The 15,063-nt window shown below is 45.1% G+C and overlaps 1 protein-coding gene across 1 annotated transcript in view; it reads right to left on the reverse strand.

Moving 5' to 3' along the window:
* Window positions 1-969: 969 nt before the first annotated feature.
* Window positions 970-15,063, reverse strand: part of C7H16orf54 (chromosome 7 C16orf54 homolog) — a 29,521-nt gene continuing 15,427 nt past the window's right edge. The window contains exon 2 of the mRNA XM_086932070.1: window positions 970-2,898. Coding sequence (XP_086788196.1) covers window positions 1,821-2,867 — 1,047 coding nt within the window. The 5' untranslated portion in view covers window positions 2,868-2,898 and the 3' untranslated portion in view covers window positions 970-1,820. The remainder of the gene's footprint in view (window positions 2,899-15,063) is intronic.

Below are 15,063 nucleotides of genomic sequence, written 5' to 3' on the forward strand. Positions count from 1 at the left end.
GCGCCTGGGGGAACCCCATTATTTCTACAAGGGGTCACTGCTCTTGATCACCAAAACACTGGCTCTTACTGGCAGATATGCATGTTAGGGTGCATTAAAACAATACCTTTGAAACTCCAGGTACCCTGAAGTGGTAGTAACACAGATGGAAGAGCTGGAGAGTGGCAGCTCCATCGATGGTGGGAGGAAGCTCTTGTACTCTTGACATGTGGGACCTTCAATGGGTAAACAGAGGGAAGGGCAACCAACGGCTCCTAACAGACAGGGCCCTGCATGGTTTTCCCTTCTTCAAAGGGTCACTAAAATGGGGACCTCATATTTTTACGAATAGGAGAGGAGTCGCCCTCCAGAGGTTGCAGAAAGAACAGGAACTCTCCTGACCCCAAGCTGTCATGGAGTAACCTCCAATGGTTGGGGGAGGGATGGAGGAGTGGAAGTCGTGGACCACAATGGTTCAAGATAAGTGTGGGGATCTGCACTGATTCTGGAGAGAGACTGAGGAACCTGACATTTTTCCCGGGGAGCGAGATCCCCCCACTGGACCAGAGAGGAAGAGATTGACAATGTTTCCAAAGAGGGACATGGCGTTGAATCCTTATAGACATGCAACTGAAATATTTGTTACAGTCTATCTACAGGAAACAGAAAGAAAGAGTTGCAGGTGGATGGGGTATAGGGAGAAGGGTGCCATATTTGGGGCAGGTAAAGGACCTATTAGGACAAGATGTTTCTTTGTGGTAAGAAAAAACACTGTTGGAGCAGGGGGAGGTACAGTTGGTAAGGAGGTGGCACTGCCGTGACCGGAAAAAGGACTTGGCCACAGTGCAGGATGAGGAGTTTTCAAACCAGAAGATTGGCTATGATGTATTTCAGGTTCAAACATGCACGGCGTGTCTCCATCTCCTATTGAAACATTAAAGGAGCGTTAGGAGAGCTGCAGTTTAGTGTGCCCAGCTACTTATTTGTATAAACAAAACAAGCTTTATTTTGTTTTCTTCAGTATGGTTCTGAAACATACTTCTAAAAATGAAGATCGAACACTCACGCTTCCAAAGCTAACAGGGTTTCCCGCTCTCAGGTTAGGAGCCCCGCCAATGCCAACTTTACAAAGCCAAAGCTCTTATGCGTCCACTTTTCACAGAAATGAGGGTAAACAATACTGTTACATTGAAATGCATGTACAAAATTGATATATTGAGAAAGTCACTTTAGAAAATGTGTACATTTTTACAAATCAATATGGCCAAAACTAAGGTAGGACCCTCCAAGGCAAAGATGGTTCACATTATCCATGAGAGCTCCTTTTGCTCATGACCGTGACTCTAAAGCCTGTGGAGAGCCCACACCCTCTCCGAGAAACAGCACTTCCTGTTCCCGTTATTTAGATCATGACTCGCACAACTGTGCAGAACCGGAAACGAATGCTGCGTGCATTGCTGAGTGCTTGAAGGACGTTGCGACCTCGGCTGTTGCGTATGTGCCACCACAGAGTCAAACACTGTTCATTGATCTACAACCTCCCGGCATCTCTCTCCGTTTACAAAAGAGCAGCAGCTCGGGACTGTACGTGTAAACGCAGGGCATTTTGCAAAACATACACATATTTGGGCTTCTTGAGACTTCAGAGATTGGTTTACGTGTTTTAATAGTGGTGGTATCACTTCAGCACACACATATAATTTCTAGGTTTTTGTCTCGAGCCTTTTATAAGACAAGTGTAGTAAAAGACAAACACAAAAACCAGGGTATTCCAGTGTTAACCACCTCTTTTTCTGCCTGACTTCGCTATAATTGTTCGCTCTTGGCCCTGCGGCGCAACCTTAGAGCAGAGTAACCTCCCCGTTTTGAAACCTTGAATCTGCTCGCCCACGTTTCCAGAAAGCCGAGATCTGCTCTGGAGTCACCTTGGGTTGCACAACAGGGAATGTCTCTAGTTCCTCTTCCGCATCGCAGCCGTCCCTACCCCTGACTTCACCCACCTCCTGTCGGCCTCCTATAGATGGACTGCCCTGGAAGAACTCCGACCCATGTTCCTCTGTGCTGTTGGAATCAGCCCCCGCTTCACTGATAGTGCCACGTGAGCTAGGCACTGCCTTAAAGCTGCTGTTGTCTGTCCTACCTTCCTTGTGCCAGAAGTCATTAATATGATGCAGCGTTATCACGGGTGGTGCCAGGAGGTGTCGATCTGTGCCAGCTGTTGAGATGGAGCTCTGGCGTGCCCCATGGGTTGAGCGTGCCTTTGGGACAGGTGGCTGAGTCCAAGGGTCGACATCATCAGTGAAACCCCTGGTATGGGTGGATAGTCCATTTTCTTGTCTCTTGGTAGAGCCTTTGTACCAGAACTCAGATCTCTCCTTCATGGTGGCCGCTGGCTCAATCCACAACCCCTGAGTAGAGCTGCCAGTGGGGGAACTCCTCGCTGATATCTTGGCGCTACGTTGCTGGCGGGAGGGTTCTTTAGGCATGTTCAACAGTTTACTGCACAGCACAATTGTAGCGACCATAAATATGCCTGCCACTATTGCCAGCACTACCATGGCAATTAAGCAACGGCGACAGAATGGATTATCTGGCGCCGTAGTGGTGGAAGTTGACATGCCTTGTGTCATGCTGGTTACATTTGAAGTTGTTGTGGTCATGGTAGGAGCGGTCATGGTTTGAGTAAGTGTTGACATTGTCTGATTCCCACCATGATTGGTGCTGAGAGTCTCATTGTCTACTGCATGAGGCATGGTGGGCGTGCTTGGCTCCGAATGCGTATCAAGTCCGGTGGGCTTCAGTTGAGCAAGGGTGAGGCGCGACAAGAGGGCGATCACGACAAGCACCCCATACACATCAACACTGCGTCTGGAAGAAGCAGCAGCCATAGTGAAGGCGTTGCGCAGCACCAGTAGTGGTCTGAAGAAATGGAGAAAAATGGGAAGAGAATGAGACAGATAATGTATGCTTGATGCCATCACTACTGAAATCAATCACAACTTAGCTTTAGCAGATACCTCTTTATAAGAAGCGTCTCTCATCAGCCTACCGTGTAGTCAACTGACATGTTTTTACCCATCTTGTAGCCCTAGGTACACGGTGCTCTCATAGTACAAGAGAACACAATTTTGACTCATAGTGGTGCTAAAGTAATTCACATCTGTGTGAGGTCTTATATTTTACCCATAGCCTAAATTAGATTAATTGTACTTTTACATAGATAGTGAGTGACATAGGCATTGCCTCTATCAATGCAAAGGTAAAATCAATCAAACTTGGGATACGAGAAAACAATGGACTGGGTTCTTCAATAGAATTGGGCTATTTCTTGTGCCTGATAAATAGCGCTAATTTGGGGTAGGTTATTTATTGGGTGGGATAAATAACACCTCTCCAAAGTCATTGGAGTAGCATGCAGATTTTGGTGTTTAAGGCACCAAAAATCCATCTAATATGGTAAGTACCATACACATCTCCCCAGTTCAATTCTGCCGGCTTGAGCAGCATAAATGTAAAGAAAGGTGAGGGGCTGGAAAATACCAAAGAACTCAGAATCAGGGACTAAGGATTTTGGGTCAAAAAGTTGGCAATTGGAAAGGCTGGAATGGAAAGGAGTGTTTCTGTGTGCGAAGTAAAAGTCTAAAGAGAACAACCACAGGCTTAGGGTGTTTCGACGAAAAAACCATTTAAAAGGAATCAGTAACAGCAATAACATTCTACATAGATGACATGGCTGATATCATACGTGGATATGTGTGCTTTACAAATGTGCATGTTGCCATTTCTAGGTCTAGCCTGGGCAGCGCATGCACAGCTCTGCAAGGCCTGTTGTATTGGAGTATTTACTTGAAGCTCTGCCCCCTCTTTGCACAACTTTTCAATTGGTCCCTGTTAATGTCCTTTCTAAATGCTATCTTTTGATTCGTGAACAGGCTTAGTAGTCCCTCCTTAGTACTGCCTTGTCTGCATTTGTAACCTCCTGCGAGGACTGGACCTTTTACTGTGTTGTTACTTGGTGTGTTGTATTTACAGTCGGTAAGCACTATTTTTTTTCATGACTTTATCCTGCTGTACACAGTTGGTGCTTTCTTGCAGGAGACCACTTTTCAACACTTTGCTTCTCATTTCGGTGGGGAGGAGGAGGAAAACCACTTTTAAACCTTCTCTGTGAAAGAAAATGAAGAAAACCTTTGGCCTCAGACAGGACAGAGGACCACCAGCTAAGGCTATTCTTCTGGTGGGCGTCGTAGAGCTGCTGTGAGCTGCTGCTGATGGGCTGCACTGGTTCCAGGCCCCCCTCTCTTGGCTGTTCCCAGCTGCCCGGGAGGACGGGGTTCTGAGGCAGAGAGCCAGGCCGGTGGAATTAAGGGCCTTGGACCCAGGCAGTAGTCCGACTCTGGCCTCACTCTCTCTTCTATATGCACACAGGGGCGGGGCATGGACATTATTTGCAATGGCCTGTCTTTGATAAAAAGAACACCTGCAGCCAAAGCTTCAAGGTAAAGAACTTGCCTCCTCAGAGTTGCCTCCTCAGAGTTCTCGCTGGAGCAGGAGAGTGGGTGAGCATCAGCTGCTGAGCGGTTGTATCTGCAGCCCCTGCACATAGAGAACTGGCCGGAGGAGAGTGCCTTAGAGCCCAGTGCAAAGCAAGTCAAGGCACTAGGTAACAAGCATTTGCAATGCAATAGGTCTCGCAATTTTCAGCTATTGTCATTGTAAATGACAAAGCCTTTTAATTGTGTGTTTAAAAAACCTGCAATAATAAAAGGCCTTGTCATTTACAATAGCAAGAGGTCAAAGTTCAGAAAATGCAAGACCAACTGTATTGCAAATGCTCGTTTTGCTTAGTCACATGAACACTTTTTTTTATAGCTCTCCGGCAGACTACCATTATATACTATTAGTATTACTGTAGTTTTGATCAGGAGAATCAATTCTGGGGCGGGAATGAATTCTGGGTAGTATTTCTCCATGCGTTAATGGGATTCCGCGGCATTTCCCACAGAACGAGGAATGACTGTCGAATAAATAATACCCAGCCCATTGGTTTTGAGGGAAGGGGAGGGGCGGTAGGCCAGAGTTGAAGTGGTGGCTCCTCCACTACGGTGGAGGAGTGTCGCCCCAGTTCCAGGAAGCAGCAAAAGTAAGGAAAAAATTAAATGATAACGTAATGTTATAATCATGTTATTTTGTCCTCCTACTGCAGTAGTGTGCGTGAGGGCATGGTACGTGGCTGCAGAGCAGGGGAGAAGTGGTCAAACACTCCTGTGCGCAATGACTGTTTAGCCGGCCCTCTTGGCTAAGCGGTGCGTTCAGAAAAATCACAATGCTGCATTGTTATTGGCTGCAGGGAGCGTGGGAGCCCTGTGCTTCCTACTGTCGTGTTCCGACAGTGTGGGCGACGGACAGTAGGACGCTAGGACCCTGCGGGTCCTCAGGTAGAGTGACCAGGTCACCGGACACCAGATCCGGTGACGAGACTGGAAAGGGGGCAGACACTGACCAGGACATGGACGGAGACGGAGGTGCTGACCAGCAGCTGCGCGAGGGGCTAACCAGCAGTGATGATGAATGCCAATAAAGAAATGTGACACTAACCTGCGTCCCGTGTTTGGTGTAAACCCCGACATACACCCAGAATACGACAACTGGCGACGAGGGAAGTTACGAACAACGCGTGGATCGTCGAGCAACGATTGATGGCTGGAGACACACCAGGAGCCCACCCTGGAAGTGCAGGAGACACAGGAAATACTGCGCATTGAGCAGCAACGCGGGAGCTCACCCCGACTGCCACCGATGAGAACAAGCGCGGATGCGGTAAGCGCCGAGAAAGAAATGCACGCGAGCTGGCGCGAGTCATCGCGAGACTTTCGAAGCATAGGCGGCCATATTAGAATCAGGCGAGCTGAGCCAATGGGCACTGAGAACAGCAGCGGCGGCCATCTTATGAACAGGCAATGAGATGAGGACCGCGAAATAGCGCGAGAACAGCGGCGGCCATCTTAGATCAGGAAACAAACAGACAACAATAGAGCGGCCATTTTAAGGCCAAATAATGTCGGAAAATGAGAAAATGAAATAGAAAAGACACCCAGCAGCCAGAAATAGACAAAATAAAGGCAAAAACTAAGGAGAACAAAGGGGCATGATAAGGAAAGAAGGGGCAAAGACCACTCAAAGTATTGTGAGAACGACGGCGGACATTGTGAATGGGACATTCAAGGAAAGATGATAGAAAACAGCAGAGCAGCCATTTCTAAGCCAGGCAAGAAGGGCAAATAAGAAGAACAACAAACAAAAGTGAAGAATAAAGGATAAACAAAGCGCAAAAAGGGCGCACAAGTGAAAAAGGGCAAGAAGAGAAATAAAGAAGACAGTGCAATAAGAAAAAGGAAAACAATAAGTGAAAGATAAAGAAAAGAGAAAGAAAACAAAAAGGAAATACAAAAGAAAGGAGCAGAAGAGAGTGAAAGAAGCCAGAGAAGGCTAAATAAAAGACAGAAAAGAGAGAAGAAAATAAAGAGAAAAGAAGATAAAGAGAAAGGACAAAAGAAAAGCAGAAAAGAAGAAAGAATAAAGAGGAAAGAAAAGATAAAGAGAAAGGAAGAAAGAAAAGAGAAAAATAAAGAGAAAAGAAGAAAGAAGATAAAGAGATAAGAAGAAAATAAAGAGGAAAGAAAAGAGAAAGAGAAAGGAAGAAAGAAAAGAGGAAAATAAAGAGAAAAGAGAAGAGAAGATAAAGAGAAAGGACAAAAGAAAAGCAGAAAGGAAGAAGAAAAGAAGAAAGAATAAAGAGGAAAGAAAGATAAAGAGAAAGGAAGAAAGAAAAGAGGAAAATAAAGAGAAAAGAGAATAAAGAGAAAGGAAAAAGGGAAAGCAGAAAGAAGAAGAAAAGAAGAAAGAATCAGGACCGACTAGAGGACAGACGTGATGAAGACCGCTCCTGTGTAACTAATAAAACGAAGATTATAACAACTAACCTATGTCCAGTGGTTGGTGTGTATTGCCGCCACGACGGACACGGCATCTGCACAGGCCAGGCAAAGAAAAGAGGACAAAAGAAAAGACAATAGAAGAAAGAACAGAAGAGTGCCGGAAGAGCACGGAGAATAAAAGAGTACCAGGAAGGGCACACGAAAGAATGTCAAGAAGAGCACAGAAAAGAAGAAATGTAAGACCCACAAAGAAACAGGAAAGAGGAAAGGAGAACATAAAAGAAAAGAAAACAAAAGGAAAGACACAAAGACAAAGGAAACAAAATGAAAAAAAAGGAGTAACACGAGAGGACTTTGGCGCAGGAGAAACAGCAGCAAACAGGCGCCACCCAGGAAATAAAGGCAAGAGGCACCGCATGGCCAAGACCAAAGGGGTTGAGACAGAAACAATCTGGACAATAAGAAAACAAGTTCCCCAAAGAATCACTGGTGGTGACGAAAGTAAAAGGATCGATGATAACGGCTGCCTACGACCAATGACGAATAAGAAAGAGACAGATAGCATTTCAAGGACAAAGAAGGTGGAGAAAGAAGAAATGGCAGCGACAACTGCAGCCACATGGAAGGTAGAAGATAGAGGACAAGGAAGCGATGGAGACACTAGAGTCACGAAGGACATGCAGCAAACAACAGAGACTGATTGAAGAAGTGTAGAATGACAAGTACTCTCTCTCTCTCTCTCTCTCTCTCTGAGAATGAGGACTATGATAAATGTGTCACGAACATTTGTTTGCAACAAAGGGGGAGATGTCGTGTTCCGACAGTGTGGGCGACGGACAGTAGGACGCTAGGACCCTGCGGGTCCTCAGGTAGAGTGACCAGGTCACCGGACACCAGATCCGGTGACGAGACTGGAAAGGGGACAGACACTGACCAGGACATGGACGGAGACGGAGGTGCTGACCAGCAGCTGCGCGAGGGGCTAACCAGCAGTGATGATGAATGCCAATAAAGAAATGTGACACTAACCTGCGTCCCGTGTTTGGTGTAAACCCCGACATACACCCAGAATACGACACCTACTTCCTATTTCTAACAAGAAACCAGTAAGAGCTCGGAATGGGACACAGGAGAGGCGGTGGCAGCCGGCCAGCCCGGAGGTAAGTGAATGTTTTTTTGTTTACTTGATTTCCCCCGCCCCTTTGCCCCCACCTGCCCAACTGCTGCTTCTAGGCAGCAGCAGCAACTGCAGAGTTGATTTTACTTCAGTTCTAAAGGTATTGATCAGCTCCCTCTATGCTGAAGGATGAAGTAAGGCGGGACACAACAGCTGCCACCACAGCTCCTCACAAGCCAACCGGTTTCAGTCACTCCCTGCTCATAATTTTCGGATGCAGAATTTGAGAACCATAACATTCAGGGGCCAGAGCCATCAGAAAACCTGTAGTTGCCAAGAACTGTATAATAACTCCCCCCATCCCCACACCCCTCTAGGCTTACCACTCCAACTCATAATGAGGGCCCTGGACCCAATTTATATACTCTTTCAACGCTTTATGACTACAGAAGTTAAAACAGAAAAGAAAAAAAAAGCAGTGTGTGTAATTGAAATCCACCCGCCTCCATTGGTTTCAGCTATATTGAGGGGACTGGTCCTTATTAAGCTTCCCCCAAACCTGCTTGAAACATTGGCTTTTTTGGCTATGTTTATGCCTTTCATCATACTGATGGAGTTCTAATGCTTGTTGGATTCAAACTTTAATGTCCAGATAATGGGAATCTCCTCTCGGGATGCAATTTGTAAACTTGCCAATAATGTAGCCAAGCACACAAAATTGTGCTGCTGATTCTAGGCAATGTCTATCACGATCAGAATTAGCTCAAAATTGATTGGGAAGCTAATGGTAACTGCTATTTCATTTGGGATTATTACCAGTGTATGCCAGCCGCTAAAATGTAGGTAATGCCTGCGGCATGGCACTGTAGGAGGGAGGTTGACTATAGGGGCATGCCCCCGCCTGTCAATTTGAGGCATTACCTGAGCAAAGGCATTAATATATGCTCTTCAAATAAGCAGACTGTATATATGTTTTATGTTGTTTGTTGTTTTACAAATATGGACAGGACAACCTGATTATTTTACTACATTAAATTGTGCATATATAGATGTCCTGATGAAAGCCCCCGGGCCCTAAGTGGCCAAACCATGACGGCTGAAACATGTTGACGTGTGTTAGGGTGTCAGAACAACTTGTCTTATTAAAACCCCATTTTAATCAAGAGAGGGAGGGAGAAGCTGAGATTTGTTCGGCTTCCGTGAGGTATACTGTACTTACCCTTCTTCAGAGATGAGCCCACTCGCTGATTGTACTTCGTCAGGGACGGCGGCAGGATTCGCTCTTCGCAAAGTCCTTTCTGCAACTTGTACTGACTCTGGGGCATGGAAGACGGAGTCAGCACAAGTTGCAGACAAGACTTTGCTAAGAGCGAGTGCTGCCGTCCATCCCTGAAGGAGTACAATCATCTCCAAAACAAATATAGACAAAAGATGCATCTATAACTCAAGTAAGAAGATGAGCGAGTGGGCTCATCTCTGAAGAAGGGTAAATGCATTACTTACTCCTAACTCGCTACCGCGAGGTAGTGTGTCACTACTTGGTCCTGAAGAAGGCCTGCAGACTAGTAGGGGCAACAAAGGGCCGAAACATGACGATCAGTCACGACCTTCACTAGGTGCCATGGAACAGTAACTCTTTATTTATTTATTTATTTATCTTGAGTTTTATATAGAGCTGGCTAGACCCGTAGGTATCAGAGCGCTTTAGATAAGGAACAGCGAGTTGCAAGTTACACATTTTACATAGGTTACACAATGAGGATCAGAGTTACAGGCTAACATGTTACATTTGTTAAAAGCAATCAAAACTTAGTAACCAAAGAAAAAGGACAGAGCTACAGAAAATTTGTCATGGGAGGTTGGAGGGAAGAATTAAACAGGGAGATGGGGAGAAACTGTGCCCAATGCCCAGCTGGGTAAGTGATGGCCGAGGCCGATCTCCTCAATCGCTGAACCAAGCAGCTCCACCGGGTGTCGGACATAATGCTCGGACTCCGCTATCAGGATAGTGAACAGGTGTACTCAGAGAGTGTCAGAGTAGTGTGGGGGATAGGGGCGGGTTGAGAAATCATGGAACAGGAACACAAGGAACAGCGAGCTAGCAATGTACAACAATGACACATTAGTTGCACAATGGTTACACAGTAAAAAACAAGTGTTACTAGTGAATAGCGGATAAGGGTAACTGATGAAAACATAATTATTACAGAAGAATGCATAATTAGTAGGTGGCATGAATGGGAAAAAAAAACATCAAAAGGGGTAAAGAGAGCGGGGGGACCAGAGTCAGATGCTGAGATAGGTGAGAGGAGAGGGGGAACCTGAGGGGGAGTTAGGTAAGGCAGTCCAGCAAAAGAGAAATGTTTGAAGGTTGACAGGATGGAGTCCAGCGGAATGATGGGAAGGTCAAAGTTCAACAAGATGGCGGATCCCGGTCATGGGTATCGACGGGAGCCATCTCAAAATGGCAGGATACAACTCCTTCACCCAGCACCACCTACTCTTTTAATCCTACCCCATCCTCAAGAAATAAAAACCATATTAAGAGACAGAGGTAATCTTAATCACACTTCAATCACTCCTTCACATTTTCTGATCACAATTCTTGTTTAAAACCAGATGGTCTCCCTCCAGGAGGAGGAAAGCATTTCACTTTGGGAACCGAACACTAAAGTGAATAAAAAATACCCAATGATGATGCTTTTCACGTAGCCTATAAGGCGGAGAACCAAGATATTCTGCACCGCAGGTTTATTGTGAACGAGGGTTTTTAAACAATGAGAACCCAAGACCCTGTAAATACACAAGACATGTGATTCATTCGCCTTTGATATTAAATATTAATTATTAAAAAAACCCTCATCAATTTTAATCATACTGAAGATGGCTAGTATTAAAGGGATACTGCAGTGTCCTCCAGGTATTTTCATTCTCACTAGTAGACCTTCATCAAATAAATATAACATGGTCTTCATGGAGTATAGTTAAGCGCTTCCTGGTTTAAAGGGACTCGGCTGAGACCCAATAATGAACTGTGGCACTCATAGAGTGTGTGAGGGTCTATAAAAAAGCCCACTTCAGTTGTAAAATTGAATTCCGATCTCACCCGAACAGATATGTGGCATTGAGGGTTACAGGGTACCTTTACATGATATATATAATCTAAGGAGACTTTGTATTCCCAGAATGTGCGCTCTCCTCTTCCAAGAAAAACAAGGAACACTCTGAGAGATTAGTGACTCCACTATTCTTATGGACCTGGATGAAAGGTTCCTGGATTTTATTGCTTGCTAACACACCTGAGCTGGGTGATTGCTACCAAGAAAGCTTTCTTCCATGATAGAAACTGCAAGTTACAGGACTAGAGGAGTTCAAAGGATGGACCCATAAGCCATGTGAGAACTATGTTGAGATTCCACATAGATGGAGGAGGCATTTTAGGAGATATCACATTGTCAACAGGCATCGGGCTGGCATCAGACCTGTGGACCTAGGCATGGTCTTCGTCCAAAGGCAGGAAGGTTTTGGAGCCAAATTCTCTGCTTCATTGCGCTCCTTCTCTAAGGCACTGGAGGAGACAGTCTCAGGGTTGGGCATGCCCTGCACCACCAGAAAGCCAGAGAGACCTGCTTCATGTTCCTCGATGTTGGGAGGGTCTTGTTCCCAGAAGATGTCAGGGGTTTTGGGTGAGAGTTGGCAATGCATGTCATGATGCCCCCAGCATCTCTCTCCATGGTAACTGAACGTCTACACTAGAAGGCAAGGAAAAAGTCTCAGCAGGCGTTCTTATGGTCAGGGGAGAGGCCACATTTGTATACACCCTCCTGGTCTGTACACAAGTTCTTGGTGTTGCAACAAGGCCAGAATTGGAAAGGTGTCCATTTCATGGCACTCATCCCTACGCGTTCTATGAAAATGCAACCTGTATTCCCTAGTAGGTTGTCAAATGGTGATTGGTTTTGAAAGTCTGATCACATGGCGTTGAGATGTCAGAGAAATGGGAATGCGGTGGGAGAAGGTTAACAGGTTATCTTCAGAGTCCGAAATCTGGAAAAGCTGGTCCTGAAAACGTTAAGAAAAGCAAATTGATCCCTGAGCTTGTACACAAAACATCTGAACTCGATGGCATGAGTCAACATTGTCTTTGTGCATTATGGATAGCGAAGGAATCACAACAGGTTGATGGGCAGAGTATGAAGAGCATGTGTATCTAAAGCCACACATGATACTAACTCTTTCTTATATGCCTGATGGAATAGATCTGGTGTAATGTATGTGTTTAGACATTCTGACCATTTCAGATCCCACAGAATGACTTAGGTCTTCAAAACTGGTTGAAAAATATAGCAAAAGTGAAACCTTCCTAAGTGGAAATCAATTGCCTTTTCCTAACAAGTGACAGGATCTTCTACTTGCTATTGAAGTTTTGGAAGAAGACGGTGACAGTGTGTGATCTGCTATCAGACTGAGATTTACAAAGTAGACAATGATAGTTCAGTTCAAAAAGCTTTATTGCGGTTAGGTTTAACCATAAAAGCACATACATAAAAATATACCGTTTTCAAACATAATAGTTGTCTTTTAGAAACAATTCATTTGGAATAATCCATTGTGATTAAATCTGCAAAGTGGGGAGAGATAACAAATTTAAAAGTTATAAAAAAATGTTTTATTAGATTTACAGATGCTTACAATTGTAAAATATCCTTTGATATACTCATTCACTCCCTTCGTCTCCACAATAGATCTTAGTGCAAATATATAACAATCTTAACTAATCAGATTCCTTCGAATTGACCACATTAAGAACTGGAACTTTGCTACAGCGGCCACTATCACTGCATTGGTATCAGTTTTCAAGATCCTGAAAAAAGCGAGATAGTTCTTAATGCCCAGATTGTTGCACAACTGAATGATCCACTTCTTCCGGATATTACCATATACCGGACAGAAGAGGATAACGTGTACAGGAGTTTCATCCTCTATTCAACAACCTGGGCAGGGACGGGCTGGACCCCCGTCCACCTATCGATCATTGAGTATAAAGGCAGAGTTCCATATCTAAATTGTAGATAAAGCTTCTTCGCTAGGGTAGGTTGTATGGCATCGATCTCCTGCTCAAAGCTATAGTGTGACTTATGATCCAGGAAGGCATCGGTTAGACTTAGAGTTTTAGCTAAACAGAATACATTCCTTAGATTAAAGTCTTTTATAGTGTGAGACATGGTTTTCTTAGAGATAGCTGAGCAGGAAGCCTCGGGATTTGACCAGAGATTCTCGAACGCAATCAGGGAGAGAGAGTGCCTTACAAAGGATAACCATGGAATCCTGCCTGCGCCTAGAGAGGCCGTCACCACCTTTAGTTCCTCCTTATAGCTCACCAGCTCAGGAGTACTCCACAGCAGCCTCCAATAAAGGAGTGGCCGTGAGGCGATGGCGTCTGCAATCGGCCGGATATTCAGATCCAACCTAAGCGGGACTAGCGGAGTATTTCTTGGCAAAGTCAGTATTTGCCTAATAAAATTGTTTTCTGTAGTGGATTAGTCGTTTGCTGGTGTGTGCCCCCAGAGTTCCGCCCGTAAAGGGATGATGACCTGGCTTGAACTCTAAAAATTTTGAGTGGGGCGCTTACTATTTTTTGCGCGCATTTTTTTTGCACTTTTCGAATCCCCCCTAATGCCTGTGTTAATCTTAAGTTAGCCTTGGCCATTTGTGGGCCCCACCCCATTTTGTCATTCAGCGATAAACCTAAATATTCAAAAATTGGGACCCTTTCCAAGGGTCTGCCTTCCATCGTCGGATGGGGGCAGTTAGTAGTACTAGTGTTAAAGACCATGTACTTGGTCTTGTTGATGTTAACCACCAGGTTTCTTTTATTACAAAAGTTGATGAACTGGTTCAGCACCCGCTGCATGCCCATTGGCGATTTTGAAAGCAGCAGGGTGTCCTCCGCAAACATTAGGGAGGGAAATCTTTGAGAGGCCAGTTTTGGGGAGTCAATATCTTTAATAGGAAGGAGGTCTTCTATAAGGCCGTTGAGAAAGAGGGAGAAGAGGGCTGGGGCAAGCACACAACCCTGCCTAACCCCCTTCTCAACCGGGAACGGCCCTGTTAATTGGCCATGCTTGCCAAAGTAAACTCTGGCAAATGTTCCTTCGTGGAGGAGTTTAAATTGGTAGCATAAGTAAGGCGGAGCCCCCATTGTTAGTAAAATAGTCCAGAGTTGGTTCCGGTCCACCATATCAAATGCGTTCTTCAAGTCCACAAAGGTAAGATATAAACTACCCCCATCCAGAACAACATGCTTCCAGTAAAGGACCTGGAGCCGGAATAGTTGATCGATTGTTGATGTTTTCGCCCTAAAGCCCGCCTGAAGCGGGGTCAAAATATTATTATCATTGATCCAGTCCTGTAAACGTTGTAAAAGAAGCCTAGCATACATTTTCTGGCTCACATCGATGAGGCTAATAGGCCTATAATTAGAGGGTTCAAGCGGAGAACCCTTCTTGTAAATAGGGATTATCTCCGCACCCAACCAGGTACATGGGAAGGGTAGCCCCTGCAGTATCGCGTTATATAATAATAAAAGGTATGGGACCCATACTATCGGTTCATCTCTAAAAAGGTCACCCGGAATCCTATCCAGCCCCAGGTCTTTATTCGATTGCAGGCTAGATACAGCTGTTTGGACCTCTGCCAGTGAAAAGGGTGGTGTACACCACGTAGGATCCGGGGCCAGAAGACTTGGTGGGGCCTCACTTCTCGTTGTAGGGGGATAGAATAGAGCTCTTTAAAATGTAGAAACCAAGCTTCTTCAGGAATGTTTAGGTCAATCGTGGTTTGCCCTTTGGTTTCCCAGTGTGAACGAGATTCCAGAAGGACCTTGAATTCTTTGCCACGAGTGCAGATCTGATGGCGTGCCATCGTTCTACTTCCCACTCTGATTTTGCAATAAAAATGATTTTCTTGTATGCCTGTCTGGCTTCGGTAATGCATACCTTGTTACCTTGCTTTAATGCGAAGAGGAAT

Source organism: Lissotriton vulgaris, chromosome 7 (genome assembly GCF_964263255.1).
Source record: "Lissotriton vulgaris chromosome 7, aLisVul1.2, whole genome shotgun sequence".
NCBI lineage: Eukaryota > Metazoa > Chordata > Amphibia > Caudata > Salamandridae > Lissotriton > Lissotriton vulgaris.